This window comes from Spinacia oleracea, chromosome 2 (genome assembly GCF_020520425.1).
Source record: "Spinacia oleracea cultivar Varoflay chromosome 2, BTI_SOV_V1, whole genome shotgun sequence".
Lineage (NCBI taxonomy): Eukaryota > Viridiplantae > Streptophyta > Magnoliopsida > Caryophyllales > Amaranthaceae > Spinacia > Spinacia oleracea.
This window is the reverse complement of record NC_079488.1, coordinates 69,484,909-69,503,887: the sequence shown is the minus strand read 5'-3', so window position 1 is coordinate 69,503,887 and position 18,979 is coordinate 69,484,909. Positions and strand designations below refer to the sequence as shown.

Genomic DNA, 18,979 nt, shown 5'->3' with positions numbered 1-18,979 from the left:
TTTTATTTTCAGCCTACAACAATGAGGAAATTGAAACCGTGAAAGCCAAATATTGTGTTCAAATCACACTTCATACACACATTCAAAAGTATTAGAACTCGAGATTACATCAAAAGCAAGATTCAAGATTGAAGATATAGAAACAATAAGTGGATGATTTCTACCAATATCTTGTAATTCAAGTACAATTTTACATAGGTAATGCTTAAAATGTTCAATTTTTTTTGGTAAAATATGTTATTTGACATGTTTTAATTGCTCAATATATGTAAATATATGTTCAAAGTAATAACATAGTAATGCAATAACACTAAGTTTATTTTGAAATTAGTAAATACTCATTTCACAATCAGTAGATAAATATTCATTTCTAAATTGGTTGAATAAATGAGGATTGCCAAATAATTAGATAAACGTTCATATTCGAATGAGTAAATAGATGTTCATTTCCAAAATAGTAAATATTCATTTCCGAAATAGTAAATGTTCATTTCCAAATAAATAAATAATTTTTTTATTTCCAAAATATTAAATGTTCATTTTGGATCGTGGTACGTCTAAAAATTTGCTCGAAGTATATCCGATCTATGTTGGTGGACTAGTCCTTTTGGACATTTACTAGATTTGACAATCCCCCAACAAAGGCCCAAACTCAAACTCAAACCCACTCTCAACTAACGTTTGTCTGAATTGTGCGCTGCCCAGAAGTGGAGGAAAACTACATTTTAACTAACGTCTGCCAGTTTTGTGCGTTGCCCAGAAGCTGAAAATTGTTAACAAAACCATCAACTCTTAATTTTCTGAATTTATTCTTGTTTTTTTTACCAGTAATTCGTTGATCATACTGCAATTCAATTTGATCTACCATAACAAATAATTCTTCAAAATCAGAATTGTAATCCCATTTCACGTCATCACTTGATCGTCCAACTCAATCAATGGATTCTTGGCTCAAGCGTGCTGAAGGTATTCATTCCTCTCTTGGTTTAGCGTTGACAATGTTGATGAAATTTCTTTAGAATTCTATAATTTTCATATAATTTGTGGTCCAATTTGATATTTTCTTACTTGGATCTGTTTGCATTGAACAATTCATCCCTATTTAGCACCGACACCCCCAAATAAATTAAATAAACATTTGGTGGGAGATTTTGATTATGTTAATTTTAGCTTAATTTGTTGTTTTTTAGTCGATTGACTTTGTTTTAGCAATTGGGCATTTGGGGTTTTGTGCTTTTGATGAATTAAGTTGGGGTTAACAAGGATGGAAGGAGGGAGATTGGATTACAGGTGCAAAAGCCTTGTAATAGGGCTACATTTTTCTGTGAGAGGCCTTCTTATTTTGTGGCGGAGCAAGGCTGTGGTTTACTACTTTACTGCAGTGGAGTGGAGCCGTTGTTGATTTTAAGGTGGGTCAGTGATCTTTGTTGCGGAGGCAGGTTCTTTTTCAGAGATTTTAAGTGAACTTTTGTCGATGTTGGATTGTCGGAATTAGGATTTTGTGTTTGGGTGTTTTAGGATTAAATGTGTACTAGTCGTGGACTTAGTGTTGGAACAATGAGACTACGAGTGATGTAAGTATAACTGAAATGTGATTCGGACTTGAGAGAGATGTGTGATTGAATATATTGCCATGGATAAGTTATTTTGGTGCTGCCACTGTGTTAGGCAGTTACACTCCTTTCTAAACTGGTGTACGTTTATATTTTTAGTCACTAAGAACAAGATTAGTGCTTTTTTAGTACTCTATTGACTTTTATTAGGGACTATGCTTGAAGAATCAGATTTTGTTGGAACTTCCTTTCCTTCTGGCATAGTGAAGCATGTGACTGGAAATCGATAACTTACTGTAGCTGCGTGGTTCATGAATTTGATTATATGATTTATATCCCTCCATGTATGGGTCATAGGAGGGATCCTTGTTTTTCCTGGGTTGTCTAGTTGTCTACTCCATGTCACATCTATACTAGTATAAGGTTTATGGGATTCAGCACATGCTATTCTGGTTGTTCACACCTTTATTACCTTATAACCCACCTCTCTGATTCTCTGAAGTGATCCTGTGGATGGACTTTAACTCCTCTCACTTTTGTGCTGCTTCTACGCATTGTTTAGGAATTGAGAGAAAGGACGGGAAGGGAAAGGGAGGGGGACAAGTTCTTATTTGGATAAGGGGTTGGGGGAAGGAAGGGAAGGGAAGGGAAGGGAAGGGAAAGAGAGGGATCCATTTTCCCTCCTTTAACAGATGCAATCCCCCCAAATGCCCAACGATGGAGGGAAAATGGAGCTCCACCTTCCCCCTCCCCTTCGTCCTTTGCCCCACCTCTTTCACTCCCTTCTATCTTGCTGTCCAAACATAGTGCTAAACTACAGAGTATCGCCATTATCGGCTCACTTTGGTTCCACTTACTGCAATTTCATTCCATTAATAGTAGTTCGTGCGCCAAGATCTTAAATATTGGAAATTGATACTGTATACTTTCATTTTTGTGTCATAATAATTATCAGATTTTCACTTAATCGGGGGGTGCTGTTGCATAAACAAACTGGAATGGTTCCCTTATATACTTTAAGTATTAGATGATGTCTTTAAGTATTAGCATTCATGTATTTTCAATGATTGATGAGTCAAGCAATTGTTGAACATGGAATGGTGACACCATATTTCTTTTGGCTATACTATTGCCATTATATTCTATTTGCTTATCTTTTTTCAGTGAAACGAATCATAGTTCTTGAATTTCTTCATGGATGCATCTCTGTTGCCTCTTCGCCTTTTCACTCTATTTGCATATGTATTGTTTTGCAAATTAGGTCTGTTCGAAGTTGTTGATCGTAGGGCAAAGCTTGTTGCAGATGAGCTTTCAGATGAGCAGTCCAATATCCCCCCGGCAGGTATTGATTTCAACTTTCGTTCAAAGTTTCTGAACACATCACCTGTTCTGCTACTTAAGTCAATAGGTGCTAGCTGTTAGAGTATAGAACCAATCAGATGATTTCATCCTAGTTCAAATTTTAGTATCATCAGGTGTTCTCATGGTGAAGGCTTGTATTGCCTATTTGCTTCTTAATTGTATTTGACCAAATGGAGGTTTTTCCTAGGATTTATTTGGACTACTACGTATTAGTTATTACATAGACTTTAGTAGTCCAGCTAGGTTTAACTGGGCTCCAAACTATTAGATAATATGTGGATCTCCCATTAAGGTTTGCAAGATAACTAGGAATTTGTGGTAAGAGTTTAATGTTGAAGAATGAAGACTGAGGGCGTTGATTTTATGGAAAACTCAAGGCGCATGTAAAATTCAATTTTTGGAATCTGAACTCTGAAGTGCTTGGGTAATGCTAGGAGTTGTGGGTTAGTGAGTGAGACTGTTTTCGGGTAGACTAAAACCTCCCCATGGGACGATGTTTCTCCAACTGATATACTAGAGGATTTTGATGATCCGTTTGAAGGAGGCATTATTCAAGGATTTGACTATGTGTAGACTGTTATTTCACCTGTTTCTTTTTGTTTTTTCATCTTTACAAAAAAAAAAGAAAAGAAAAGAAGATGAATAATAGTGTCTATGGTATCCTTTACTCCATAAAAGATATTTGAGGATTTCACCATACGGTTAAGTTGGAGCGGGATTTCTGTTGAATGAAAGTAAGGACACTGAAATACTTTCCTTGGTGTACATAACGATGTTTAGAATACAAAGGACAAAGAAGATATTATGAAGATACTTTTAGGTGGAGGAATACAAGGTTGACAGTTGATTCACACAGCGTCCTTTGTAATATGCTTTTCGCTGGTACACACAGCGTGCTGAACAATGATTTACTTAAGGTGTCCACAAGTTCATCGCTGGTATATGTTTGAGATGGAGGAACAAAAGGCTCCTTGACATTGACAATGGGTTCACAATAATCTTTTATTGGAAGTGCTGAACAATAAATCACCAAAGGTATCCACATATTCATGGCTACTGTACTATGGTTGATGTACGATCATCACCACTATGTTAGTTGTCTTTTTATCTAGGTTTGATTCTTGTACTAATGGTACACAATTTTGGCAGTGGTATTACAATATTATCATCAATGTCCTTTCTCGTTGATTGATGGTTTATAATATGAGAGTATTATCTCTCACTTGAAGCATACTGAGAAGTCTCAAAGATGCTTACTTTGTCGGAGGGCCTTTTGCCCCCTCTAAATGAGTCGGAGGGGCAAACGAAGGCCCCACGGACCTTTTTACAAAAGGAATGAAAAATTGGTTTTCTGGTCAGTTATGAGAAGGATTTGATAGGACCTTTAATTTTCTGATAATTGATGAACATGATTGTTGCTAGATAATACTATACTCCGTATCATCAAGTATGTCAATGCTATATGATGTTCTTTTCATTAGAAGCATATTGCACTATACATTGTGAGAAAGTTCCTCCCCACCCCCTCTCTTTTTTCTGCCATTTAACCCGTTATCCGCCTCTGTGAGTCTTTAATGTTTTACGGCTTAAAGCTTAGTGTAGTCAATATGTGAACATAAGTTGTTCATTGAATAGATACATGGTTGTATATGCGTGACTGGATTTGAACTCCTTCACAATTGATTTATGTTGGCCATTGGAAGAAACATTGGCCTAGACTTTTCATTGGGTTTATGCCTTAATGGAATTGTTGTGAGGATTTTATTGACCTTAAGACACATATACTGACCATTGTTCTTTTGGTTAGTAATATGTTTAAGCAGTGATAAGCAGCCTAACTGTCTATATTTTGGTATCTATTTTGCTCATAGTTTACCAAACACTAAGGAGATCAACAATGAAAGCCATAAATCTCCCGCGAGGCTCTGTGAACAGAGATATTTGAAAACACTTACATATATGCTCGAGGATCCGTAAATTCCCAAAATACGTCATTTGTTTAGTTAATTCCCACTCTACCGTCCACGTCAGCAAGTAACCCGGTTCAATTTTTTTTTAATCGTTCAGCAGGAAACCGCCAACTGAAATGGCGGTTTAACAATTAAACCGCCAATTGACATAGCGGTTTACTTGTTAAACCGCCATTTCACTTGGCGATTTACATTACCCAAAAAAAAGGGGACAAAACGTATATAGGTTTTGAGATATGATGCATACAAAACCGCCAATTGAAATGGCGGTTTTGTTTTAAAACAAACCGCCATATGAGTCGGCGGTTTATACCATTGAACCGCCAATTCAAATGGCAGTTTGTTTTAAAACAAAACCACCATTTCAATTGGCGGTTCTAAGCTGAACCGGGAAAATAAATTACTTTTCTTTCTTCCATGCTAATGTGGACGGCATGGAGGGAAATAAGTTAGAAAGTGGCGTATTTTAGAATTATTGGATCTTTAAGCAATATTGAAGGGAATTGCTTAATAATATTATGAAAAGCTAAAAAAAGTTGTATTTAAAACTAATTGGTGAATTCGAGTTGCTCTTTGGTTCGGATCGGTTCGGGTTGAGTTAAATTTTACAGTTATTTTCTGTTCGGGTTAGTTCGGTTTTGGGTGAAGATCGGTTCGGGTACTTCGGTTCGGGTTTCAGGTCAAATCACTTCCGGGTCGGTTTCGGTTTCGGGTCGATTTTATTTGGTTTTCGGATTATATTCGGGTCGACGTTTCAGATCATTTTCGGGTTACAAATCGGATCAATCGGGTCAGTTTTTTGGTCCGAGTCAGTTTTTCCAGGTCTAGGTGTAAGAGAAGAAGTGGTAGTCCGATTTGTTATAGGAACGAGTTTATAAGGCGAGATGGATGACTTAGAGAGTTAGAGCTCGCGGAAGACATTGCTTTAAGTAAGACCAAGTAGCGGGTAAAGTAGGAGAGATGTGGTGTTTCTTTGTCCTAGGATGGTTATGTAGGGAGTTGCGCTTTCTTTCCTTTCCCTTGTTTTTTGTTTGTTTTTCTACCAGGTGATTCATTTGATTGTGCTTTCTCTTGGTACCTTTCCTGCACTTTGTTCTTGCTACTTACTATCATCATTTTCACTATTAGTACTACTACTACTTTGACTTGTAATATGCTTCCTCTTATAAATGTTTTTTAAAATATTTAAAATACACTTTTGCAAAATATACTTTCCTCTGGTAAAGAAATTCTTTTGATGTGGGTTGTTTATAAGCAATCTTTCTAGTACAGTTTGACTATTGGAGGCAAGGCTTCGTAGATGTTGACCTGAGATTCCCTCAACAGGGTTATTGCTGGGTGGTTATCGTTGTTCTCTTTTTTCAATAATGAACAGCAATCTTCTCTTTCACCAGCTATGTATTTCTTCATTGATACCATCATGATTGCTGCTACTTAATGTTTGTCAGCTTCTATCGGGAAAGGTCCTCAGGGTAAAAGGTCAAGGTCAAAGGCAAAGGCAAAGGTGATACCTTGTAATATCTGATTTAGTTTTGTGATACTAGTTTTACTTTTAAGGATAATCCGATATTCATACCATCTCACAAGGAGGACCTTTCTACTCTCAGAAAAGAGCTTCTATGGAAGAACACGTGAAAAATGGTGACATCACGCAGGAAGAAAGTATCTTACAGCCATCGGTATCAGAAACAAAACCCGAAGATACGGAGGCCTCCACAACAGTTAACAATAATGAACTGACCCGAGAAAGCTCAACCACCCAGATTAAAATTGAGGTGCAAGAAAATATTGATAATAATTCTCATGTAGATGCTGCTTTATCTGATACCTCATCAAATAAAGTGAGCAAAGATGATGATAGGCAGGGCGAGGCTGCTACCAGTGATGAAGTTGTCACCTCATCTTCAAATACTGAGCTTAGTAGTGACATTATTCCTTCTACCACAACTGCTTCTATAGACACCGATGCTAGCCTTAACAATCATCCAATTGATTCCGGTCAAAGTATCAGTTTGAAAAATGCAGATGACTCTTTGAAGAACCCCAGGGAAGAAAATTCGCAATCTACAGTAAAAGTTACACCAGTTCCGGTGACTACTGATAAGAAAAAGGAAAACACTATTGATGTCACACCTGAACCTATTTCTAATCCCATAGAGCAGGAGGATGAAAACTCAAGGACATCTTTGAACAAAGTACAAGAGCAACTTGAAGAGGTAATATGGATTAAGATGGTTCACAACCCCTGTAATGCATTGCGTGGAGGAATTGGCGTTTACTAACTGTATATACTTGTCTATTGTCCAGGCTCAAGGTCTACTCAAATCAACGAATACTACTGGTCAATCAAAAGAGGCGAGGTTAGCTCGGGTAAGGTTGCACCTTATCATCATTCATCAGTACCTGTGAACTTTGTCATTTGAAGTTTTTACAAGCCTTAGTATGAAATTTTAGTAGTGTCTCTTGTTCGTTGTTATACAATGTGGCCGGTACATGCATTTTAGTGTTCTTTGTTCTGTATTTTTGTGCTATTGTATCAGAATCATTGATCTTTTGATACGCATTAAGAAATGTGAGACTTCAATGTAATTTATGAGTTTGACTTGTATGTTTGATACATGACATAGTCAATTGAACGCAGAGGTAGTAGCTCATGTATTGTCCTATTAATACGTGGTGTATTTATGAGATTTCAGAGCTCTCTATCAAATTTGGCTATGAAAAAGGATATATCACTGTGGCATGTCCTGGTCATATCATTTTCGTAACTTCATCATTTATGTCGATAGATTTATGAGCTTGAAGCATGGAGATTACACTAAGGCCTTTTTCTTTTCACCTTAAAAGACAAGTTTCAAGAAAGATGTGTTCAGATAAGGGTCAATGACTCAATAAGTTCAGTATACATAAGAAGACGACTGACATAATGCACTCAGCCACTCATTCACTCATTGTATGCACCTAAATGCCAATGCCTTTGCTAAGGTACTCATGCTGGCATAAAATGCCAAAGTCTATGCCACGTTATAATGCCATAAGAAAGTGATCCCTTGGTAGAATAGCTTGACAACTCCAACGACACTTAGGATGTAGGGATCTTGCTAATACTAATGAGGCACTCTGTCACCAGGGATTAAACATCTCGAAACGGGCCATTTTTGTTCTTGATGACTTCTGGGTCCAAAAATTATGTAGAGGTGCTGGAAGTATATTTCACGCTTGTGAGGCAGTCTAGGACCAACTGTGGATAGTGCCAAAGTCGGCTAGACTTGTGTCTTGAGATCATCTTCAGTTGCATATAGATGCCGCGACCAAGATGCCCAAGCCAAAGGCTACAGCCTATAGGCCACAGCTGTTAAGAGCCTATGTTCCCAAGGATGGAATATCTGAGAGTGGGATCTGCATGGTTTCTTGTTGTGACCTTATTTTTTTATGATGGGAAGGCCTCGCATGCGAAGTCGTAAACAACATCTGGAGGCCAAAAAGAATAATAAAACAGGTCCGAATGAAAATGGCCTTCAGGCACCCAAGCTAGGCCAGAGGCTGTGACTAAGGGCCATGATGCAGCCTAAACCAAAGGTGCAAAATGGTCAAGCATAGCAAATGTGGTGTTTTCAAGATTTTCCTCGTTGTAATGGCCTTAGCTTGGGTAGTGGGCACTGGTAAATCAGTAAAACAATTAATCAACTATGTTGCAGATTGAGCCCTGAAACTAACAAGCTGGAAAAAAAATCATTTTATGAGAAATTACCCATGTAAAGGATTACCACGATTATTGTGTGAAGCTTGTATGTGCGTATACCACCAATGAGCTACTGGGCTAAAATCATAGCTGTCTTGTGCACAGCTTCTGATCTTACTTCTTTGAATAATATATTGTTATTCTGTGTACCAACCGAAAGTTGTCAACACACTGGTCATTTCCCAACCAATTTGCTCCCCTTTCTTGCCTTGTTGGGGGCTTTGTAGTTTTTGTGACTTGTCATAATTTTTATTTTAAATTCCTCTGGAGCTTGCACGCTTCATTAAGCTTTAGGAATATTTCTCTTCAGGTTTGTGCTGGACTTTCATCCCGTCTTCAGGAATACAAGTCTGAAAATGCTCAGTTAGAGGAGCTTCTCACTGCTGAAGTAAACCTTCTCTCTCGCTTCCTAGTTTTAGGTCTGTTAGGTTTCACCTTAATCTTTAGTTCGAATAATATCATGTAATGCTGCTTGTATGTTCAAAATTTCCATTGCAGAGGGAGCTCAGTAAATCATTTGAGGGTCTCATAAAACAACTGCAGCAGGAGTTATTTGCTGCTAAAACAGAAGTTAACAGAGCCGAGTCAAACATGGCTGAAGCATTAGCTGCAAAAAATTCTGAAATTGAGACACTTGTCAGTTCTCTTGAAGCTTTGAAGAAGCAGGCTGCTTTGTCTGAAGGGAACATGGCGTCCTTGCAGGTCTGGTGTATTATAACTTTTAAGGATTGGGGGGTGGGGGGGGGGGGGGGGGGGGGGGGTGGGGGGTGGGAGTGTCCCTTTCTCTTTTCCTTTCAATATTAGAATTACACTCTGAGGTTGGGTCTCTACGGAGGGGCATGTAAAAAGCTTTCGTTTTCTTTTAGTTTCCTATCTCATTTCTACTGCTGTTTGGGATCGAGCACATTAACGCTAATGTTTCATTTGAAATTAGTCTTTTTGAGAAACTGTAGTTCTCTGTGGATTTCTCCTACTTCAACTTTTTATTACTAAGTGGTAGTTTGGTTGACGTCAAATTACCAGGGAGTAATACAACTTCCTAAAAGTAGGAAAACTGGGGAATTGTTTGGTTCACCCATGCCCAGAAGTTCTACTTTCCATAAAATGGGGGAAGTTGCTTACTTATCCTTACCAAACAGTTCTCTTCACTTCCCAGGAAGCAAATTCCTGGGAAGTGTAATTTTCTATGAACAACGAAACCATTACTACATAGCTTTTGCATTTGTCTTATTTAGAACGAAATTAAACCGTCCCTGCATTTTATTTTGTCAATCTGTATCTTATATACTTCAAAGCAACTCTTTTTGGTTTAGTTTTTCCAGGCTTTTCTGACTTAGTGCACCCGTTTTATCAGGCAAATATGGAAACTTTGATGAGAAACAGGGAGCTAAGTGAAACACGGATGATGCAAGTAAGTTTGTTGGCAAATTGAAATTCATAATGACTCCCTTTTTTGTTTCTTGATTTCGAGATACCACATGGGGAAGGATTTTCCGTTTCTATTTACTCTCTATATTAAACAGAAAATTCCATGCAAATGAACCAGGCCCTAAAGGAGGAGCTTGCTTTGGCTGAACGGCGGGCAGAAGAAGAGCGTGCAGCTCATAATGCCACCAAAAAGGTCTGTTCATCACTCATAGAGATTAATATTTCCCTATATTCTCCATCACTTAGCAGGTTTTTTGCTGTTAGCATAACATTGTTCATGTTGTTCAACAGGTTGCCATGGAGAGGGAAGTAGAATTGGAACATCGAGCTGTTGACGCGTCTACTGCCCTTGTTAGACTGCAGGTATGGTGAGAACTGTGATGCCTTATTAATGAGCAAGTGCATTTTGTCAACCTAAAGAACTTCAGTGATAGTTTCGTGTAAGAACTTTATTTGGAAAAACGTTTGTATCATTTAAGCATTTAATGTCTTATGCCATTACCATAGGTAATTGTTATATTTGTCAGAAACAGTGTCTGGTGTACATCTGTGCACCATGAGTCTGAAATCCCTTTTTTTCTAGATCTTTGGTACTGGTAGACCCTGTTGCATCGAATCATTCTCCAAGGGTTTGTTAAATGTCTTCAAAACATATATTCACACGGAAAATGCTGCAAGTTGCAACATTTCCAGATCACTTTGATACAAAAATTGCCCGATGAAACAAAAGGGTAAAACAGTTTCCCCCCCACACGTGTATGCTTTTTCATTCTTCTTCCAATTCCAGATTCAGATTTGCATGCACAGTTTTTTTGAGGGAAAAGATGAAATAGAATTTAAAAATACGAAGAATTCAAAACCTTATCCATTTTGGTCAACAGCCACGAATATACTCTGGCAAATGTTAGCACTTAGCAGCTTTCCGGTGGCTGGTGGGGAAAAAAAGGGCGAGAGTTTTTAGAATTCCTTTTGCCCTTTTCAGGGTTGGGTAGTGGCTAGAAGTGGGTGTATAACTGGTTAAAAATGATGGATACTGGTGTTTTATTCTTTTAGGTAACTGTTTTTCCCTAGCTGACCAGTAAAAAAAGTATAGGGTATGGGGGAATTTAAGTTTTCACTATATCCTACAGTTTTGGCCTTTTTCAAATGATCCCCCCCCCCCCCCCCCCCCCCCCCCCCCCCCCCCCCCCCCCCCCCCCCCCCCCCCCCCCCCCCCCCCCCCCCCCCCCCCCCCCCCCCCCTGTCTCTTTGTGAAAAATAAGTAACTAGCCTTTCTGATAAAAGTTAGTACTATTAGTGTATTTACTCTATCCATTTTCCTGAAAGAACTCTATGCCTGTATCTATTCTCAAAAAAATTCTTAAAACATTACCGTATTGTTGAATTTTGTTTCTCCTTTTCCAAGTGTTTAAAAATTTGTGTTTACTCACCTCCCTGTTTCCATTTCAAGATTTATAATGATTTGTGAAAATTAAAAAAACAATAGAATCCAGCTTCCTGTGATATTAATTTGTGGACCTGTCAATTTCCCCACGTTTCTTATTTAGCAGCCATAGATTTCATATATGATTCTGGCACAGAGACCTAAACATATAGTTGTTCGGAGTTCAGACTTGGAACACTTATTTGTTTCTAATTTGATTCTGATTGATGTTTCTTAATGCTGTATGACTTAGAGAATGGCAGATGAGAGGACAGCAAAGGCAGGTGAGCTAGAACAAAAGGTGGCATTACTTGAGGTATGGATGGATACAGTCCCATGGAAGAATTGATAGCAGCCTCTTAAGAATGAAATGTTAGTTATATATGTTTCCTTCTCTGCCAGGCTGAATGTGCGTCTTTAAATCAAGAATTGCATGACATGGAGGGCCGTCTACGCCGTGAGCAAAAGAAGTCTCCTGAAGATGCGAATCAGTTGATTCAGGTAAAAAAATCAACTGACTTAAAGCTTTACGTACTACCTGAAAGGACCTTTCATTTAAAATTTTATGTTTCCAGTCTACCTCAGTGTTTTTTTTGTATTGTCTCCCTTTCTTTGACTTTGTCCATCTTTTCTTTGTTGGTGTTATCCTAAAATCAGTCAAAGTACACTATTTTCATGGCCTCATGCACTTAGCTATCTTTAATGTTTTTTGTGTAAGAAGAGAACTTAATAATTAAGGTAGTCTCACAATTGTGTTAAACATGATGCTTACTGTGGATACTGATGACACATGGAAGTTAACCTGTGATTTTTCAGTTGTTTAACTTGTCGAAAAGGTAATACTTTTTTATCATGATGTATATATGCTAGCACAGAATGCCAATGCTCTATAATCACTTAGAACGTTTTCACACCTTAACGGCATATTGATTTATTGAGTTTAAAATTGAAGATACAGGCATGGCAACAGGAAGTAGAACGTGCACGTGAGGGTCAAAGAGATGCAGAAATTAAGCTCTCTTCTCTTGATGTGAGTTACCCCTCTAAAAGAGTCGATGTATTGTGCTCAATAAGTCTTTTCTTAACACTCGCGCTTTCTGAATGACTCTGGTTTGAGTTTCTTTAGAAACATATTGATAGTTTAATCTGAATTTCATTTGTCGAAGACTGAATTACAAAAGATGAGAGTTGAAATGGCTGCCATGAAGAGAGATGCTGAGCATTATTCGCGCCAGGTTAGCTACTTGTGACATTTTGCAGATGCTTGGATTTGGTTTTAGAATGTTTGACATGCTAATGCCATAAGGCCCATAGTAACCTATGTAGGCCAATAATACTTTGCATCATATCTCTACGCTGTAGTTCCATCACTCATGCTTTGATCTCCTTGTATTTGTAATGAACCCCCTAATCCTCTATACAAAACAATTCAACTTCAACCTTACATTTTGTTTTATTTTATACTCATTCAACTCCGACCTTACATAGTATATCTTAATCAATAGAGTTGCCTTGGTAAAATTCTTTTGGGATCTACCTGGAGGAGTATGAGCTTCTCAAGATATTATTTGCACCATACTTCATAATTAATGAGTATAAAATCAACATTACCCGATTTCTCTAACGAGGCACCCATTACAGTAATATGTAAGCAACTGTTTCGGCTGTTCTGGCGTACCCCAATGATGACAGACTAACGTAGGTTGTTTCTTGTTGACCACTGATTTAAACACAACACCCCTCTTCTACTACAATAAAAAATTCAGCGCGTAGTTTATTGAATCAAATTTGATTTTGTCCTACCATAGTCAGAGAACGGTGAATTTCACAACTTCATTTGAAATGGACTAACTTCATACCTAAAAGTCTGAGACATAAACTTGATATGAAGATTTCCTGTTGCAATTTCGGCCCTCAATTTGACAGCAATACTCAAAAATTGTACGTCAGCACCTTTGTTATTTACAAGTTGTGTTCATCATTAGTAAATAAGAATACACTTTTAAATCCAGAATAAAAATCTCTGTTTGAACTAAGTCTCAACATGTTACTTTCCTTAACGTGAGTACTGATAGTTAAACACACCAGCCAAATATTAGATAGAAAAATGTGATAGCTTCCTGTGTAACTTGGTTGCAGATGTGCCTGTAGTGGAAAACCTCTTCAAAGCCTGTAATTTATAGTGAAAACATACTGAATCTGAATCTGAATGGTCGATGGTTTGATGCTAATATACAGCAACATGATTTAAAATGAGACCTTACCAACACATCTTTCTTTTATGGAACAAAGATGGTTTTAGCTTCTGTTTACAGCAACAGCTTCATTATTTTCATTATCATTACCTCATTGGGGTAGGGGGGGGGGGGTCGGACGTACGCAACCTTACTCATGCAATTGCAGAGAGGTTGTTTCCAATTGACCCAAAAGAGATAATGGGACGACCATCTTCTACTTCATGGAAAGGAAGCGAAGAGGTTTTAAGAGCCATTTTGATTTAGTTCATTACATCCCACAGCCAAAAGAACAAATGAACCGTATTTTTAAGTTGAAAGATTGAAACATTTTATAATTGCCAACTATTTCCTACATTTGACCACTTATTCTTGTTATGAGTAATTATGGCATGACTCTGGTGGTAGCCGAAAAGAATGGGTTGCCGGAGTCCATTTTCTTATTACCAATGTTGGATATTTTGAGTTCGGATTTCTATTTTGATGCTTTGTAATTCTTAACTGGAAATTATGAACTTCAATTTATGATTGATGATTTCAGGAGCACATGGAGCTTGAAAAGAGATACCGCGAATTAACCGATTTATTGGTATATAATATTAATATCTTGTGCACATTCTGGCTTTCACAATAATGATAGATGAAATTGACATGCTTGTCAAACTACTTTTTGTTAGTACTACAAGCAAACACAGCTTGAAACGATGGCAAGTGAAAAAGCTGCTGCAGATTTTCAGTTGGAGAAGGAGATCAAGCGTCATCAGGAGGCACAGGTATGTTCTCACTCCTACTGTTTATTTACCATAGTTGGAAGCTTTTACTTGTTATTTTGACTTCTCCTTTGTCTATCTAACGGCCATATTGTTATTATTGGTAGGCTGAAGCAGAAAGAAACAAGATTTCTCGTCGTGCATCAACTATTTGGGATGAAGAAGCAGACATGAGAGAACTCGAGTATGTTTTCACTAATTTTACTAGTATCTACAATTTTCTGTCTTATTAAGCAGGTTTGAGATCCAGCCACTTGCCCTCTTCTCAGCTACAAAGTTAGATCTAGAAAATGAATTAACCAGTGAATTCACTTAAGATGAACCAGTGTCTACTGGATTGGGTTAAATGATATTGAGCATGACTGTTTGATGAACTAGCCTAAGGGGGAGGGGTGCTGTAGGCAATGCTTAATTAGTTGTTAGAATTAGCTTGTAGTAGAAGGAAATCAGTTACTTAGACTTACAAATACTATATAAAAAGGATATCAATGAAAAAGAAATCATGAAGAATATTTTGAGTGAATTTTACTTTATTTTTCTTAGCATTGGGAGAGTCCAGCTACTCGAAATGTAAACCCCATTTGATAATTTGAAATCCTCTAACTACAATCAACTATCCTATCTTCCTTCAATATCTAATTTTCCAGTCTATTACAGATTGACACTGTATTTTACATTTTTCTGTTAGAAATCTTCTATTCTCATGTGGTGTATCCTTTTATTTCCTTCAATAGAACTTTATGTTTACCTAATTTTTTAGTACAAAAGTACTATTTTTAGTAATGGACTTAGGAGGGAAACACATATCTCGTTCAATCACATATTTGATACCTGAATTACTCTCTAGCGTTGATACTTTAGGAGACATTGTTTTATCCTTTTGGCTTGCTGATCTCAAAGAGGCTGATGTCACAGTGTCTGAATCATCATAAGAACTATTGAACTACTCCCTCTGACCCTAAAAGATTGGCCCAAATGCATTTGTTCACTTTATTAAGAATTGGGTATACTAAAAAAACAAATAGGTAGGTAGATTTGTCTTTTAGCTAGATTAAATAATAGTGTGTGAGGAGAAATATATGGGGATCATAAACTAAATAAGGTATGGGGCAAACAAATAGGGACATCCATTTATGGTATACGGGGCAATCTTTTAGGGACAGAGGGAGTAATACATTGTATATGTGTAATACAAGTAGAAAAGTTGAGAAGCCAGAGGTATGCACTTATTCGTCTTTGGATATATTTTCCATGAGAAGTCTATTAAGCACTAACATTTGCACATGTGACGATTATTTCTTACGAAGTTGAATCTTCAGGCCTCTCCCACTACATCAACGTCACTTGGCTGGGGCTAGCATACAGGTAATTTATTTTCTTTAGCATTTATAATGCTGTTTACCTAAGTCTATTTTTGTATTTTTTTCGAATATTCCATTCTTGTTTCTTTCTTATCAATTATCTCCGCTAAATCTGCACAATGCAGTTGCGGAAGGCGGCAAAGCTTTTAGACTCTGGTGCAGTCAGTGCTACAAGGATTCTCTGGCGCCATCCTAGAGCTCGAGTTGGTCTGCTATGTTATCTAATTTTCGTACATCTGTTCTTGATGTACCTGTTGCATAGCCTTCAGGTATTGCCAATTAGCAACTAGTTGATTATTGATATCTATGTTTAGATTCATTTCAGACACCTCTTTTTTGTCCCTTTTTATCTTAAAGGTTGTTTCAAAGATGCGAACTTTCAAGCCTAGATGTGTGTGTGATTTCCAAATCACGTCAGGATTTTCCTCAAAGAAAGGGGGGGGGGGGGGGGGGGGGTAGTGGTGGGGTGGGGTGGGCGGGGGGATCAAGCTGAAGGTTTATGTTTCTGTAATCATCTGACCATTTAGTGCCCGGAGTCGGGAAATTAGTACTCCCCGTGATGAATTTAGGTTAGTTTTAAGTTTGGGAAATGGTTAGGTTTTCTGTTTGAAGAATTGAAGTTTTCTCTAACCTCATCTGTCTCCAGTGTTGTGGATTATGTTCTATGATATTTTACTTTTATCTGACTAAGACCAGTTTTAGTCAAGGCTCAAGACATTAATATTACTCAAGATGAAATTAGGCTAGTTTAAGACTTTTCAGCTTAAGAAGAGATTTGTTTACTGTTTCTGTATACCTTTGAAGCATTGGAGCTCGCCCCATCTGGTTCTAGTTTTGTGAATCGTCGAGTTCTATGATTGAAAGGACCGCTGAAAGTATGGGAGAGAGAGAGCTATACCTGTACCACCTATAAATATCTCTCCTTGGAATTAGAGGATTAAGAAGATTTTGCACCCTTTTATTAACCCCCCCACCCCCAATATTCTAACTCATTTAACAAGGGGATTTGGAATCACTCCCATAATTCCAGTTTTCAGCATCTACGCGTTAATATTTAATTTTTATACTGCCAATAGATCGAAAAGATATTATACTTTTTGTATTTCGATGTTTAGGCCCAAGCTGATGATTTTGCTGCTCGAGAAGTAGCTCGGTCGATGGGACTTTCTCAACCCAATTTGCCATAACCAACGTGCGCTCAAGTGCAGGAGGTTCAGTTCTTCTGCCAATGCAGCTCCACCAAATGTGGAAAAATTCTGATTTCTTTTCAGTAGCTAGTGACCTAGTGTCTTGTTTGCCATACAGTCAGAATCTATGGTGAGTGATGAAAGTTGTACACTAGTATTTGAATTCTTCATCGTATTGACTCGTCTCTTCCAACTAACAGCAAGCAACTCTTACGTCATCTTCAAAATCCCAGCCTAATCAGCGTCAGAGTACTAAGGCTCGGTATTTCCCTATTGGGGTATTCGAGATACAAGGAGGTGATGAAGATTACATACATATATAGAAGCTTGAATCATACCAAGTATACAACTCGTACTTGGATTTGGATTTACTTCACAAACCAACACTGATAGTACTGAATTTGTTTTAGATCAAGTATAACCATTGTAAAGTTGACTAACTAAAATCTTTTTAAAGTTTGTAAGTAATTTTCTAAGCTGTTGTATGTTCTTCGAGTTTGTGAATTGGTTAGTGTTCTTGTTAATATTTTGGGATAAGAATTTCTTTTTTTTTGATGCAAAGCAGACGAAACAAAAACAGGATAAGATGATTTGTTTGATTGTTACCGTCACACCAGAAGTACGTGGTGGTGGTGGTACTCGGTAGCAGTGAAGAGAAAAAAGGGTGTACTCGTACTACTTAAGAAACTGTAAAGCGTTACCCAAGCCCATTAACCATCGAACCTATAAACCAAACAATGCCAAACGGAATGGCTTAACTGAATCTGTTTCTATGCCTTTAAAAAAGCATACCAAACATGCTCTAACAATAATACTGAGGTAAAAGAAGGGAAAAGAGAAGTATTTTGAACAAAGGGAGCCAAATGAGACTTTTCCTAGACTCCTAAAAAGAGAAATATTTTGAACAAATATAGCTAAATTAAACTTTTCCAAGACTCCTTAGGAAAAAAATAAATGAATAAAAAGAGCTTACGCAAGAAGTTTCATTGTACTGTACAAGATATTGTAGCAGCAAATAATGAAAATTCAGAGACGTAGTAATTATTTTTACCATTAATCCAATCACATATTAACAGTAATGTAATCCAAGTTCACAATTTGTGTACAAATTGGGGGTAGAAGATTTTGACTCCTTTTAATCTAATCCACAAGACCATCTACCATCTATGACAGAAAAAGTTATAAACTCTGAACTAACTTCGTACAAATTTACTAAATTTTTATTGGTCGTACTAGAATCGACTAAATTCAGAGTAGTACATAGTGTGTAAAGTAAGAAACATTTAGAATGTTCATTCAATTCGATACTCGCAATTAGACCTTCCGGTACATGGAAACAATAATTAGAAACCTTAAGTTCTGTTAGGAGAAATACTAATCATCCTCAATCAAATTAAAAATGTGAATCGAAGCTTACCCAAGAAGCTAAATTTTACAAGTGTGCGACACACTCTTTTAATATGGCGGGGAATTGAAGTATGACGTCATTATAAATTCAGGCAGCTCACTTGTCACTGTGAATTGTGATTGATCATACTTTCTCCTCTCTTTTCAAAATTTGACCTCTCTTCTCTTTCTCTCACCCATCAAATCAAACAACCACCTTCCATGGATGATGCACCATCAGGAATTCCTCTGTCGCCGGAGGCAGACAAGGAGCAACTCCAACTGCATTCCTCACTCCCGACATCTCCCGTGCCTCTCTCTAACATTCCTCACAGTAACTTTTCGGTAGGACCGCCTTACAGGCGCGTGTAGGAAAGACCAGGTGAGAAAGTCACGCGCGCGTGGTCTCACGCGCGGTATAAGTAACCTTTTTTTCTCTCTCCTCTCATTTTCTGCAAACCCATCTCTAAACTCTCTCGCTCAGTCTCTCACCTCCAAAGCTCTCCGTCTCTCTCTCTCCTCCAAAACCCGGACACGCCGTCAACTCCCATCATCATGGTCAC

The 18,979-nt window shown here is 37.7% G+C and overlaps 1 protein-coding gene across 3 annotated transcripts; it reads left to right on the top strand.

Moving 5' to 3' along the window:
• The first annotated feature begins 659 nt into the window (after positions 1 to 659).
• LOC110788256 (golgin candidate 1) lies at positions 660 to 17,578 on the top strand. Of its 3 annotated transcripts, none has more exons than XR_002533289.2 (21): positions 660 to 966; positions 2,815 to 2,895; positions 6,334 to 6,389; positions 6,493 to 7,101; positions 7,193 to 7,255; positions 8,938 to 9,015; positions 9,126 to 9,329; positions 9,982 to 10,038; positions 10,174 to 10,248; positions 10,347 to 10,418; positions 11,732 to 11,794; positions 11,881 to 11,979; positions 12,437 to 12,508; positions 12,645 to 12,713; positions 14,254 to 14,301; positions 14,390 to 14,485; positions 14,590 to 14,666; positions 15,802 to 15,847; positions 15,969 to 16,112; positions 16,959 to 17,160; positions 17,231 to 17,578. XR_002533289.2 is itself a non-coding variant. In XM_021992892.2 (20 exons), exons 1-20 carry the CDS (start codon positions 939 to 941, stop codon positions 17,028 to 17,030), a joined length of 2,115 nt encoding a protein of 704 aa, XP_021848584.1. In that variant the 5' UTR covers positions 660 to 938; the 3' UTR covers positions 17,031 to 17,578. The 3 variants fall into 3 exon arrangements, 1 of the variants encoding a protein (XP_021848584.1); XR_002533288.2 differs by having other exon boundaries at positions 12,431 to 12,508; XM_021992892.2 differs by having other exon boundaries at positions 12,431 to 12,508; positions 16,959 to 17,578.
• The last annotated feature ends 1,401 nt before the right edge of the window (positions 17,579 to 18,979 follow it).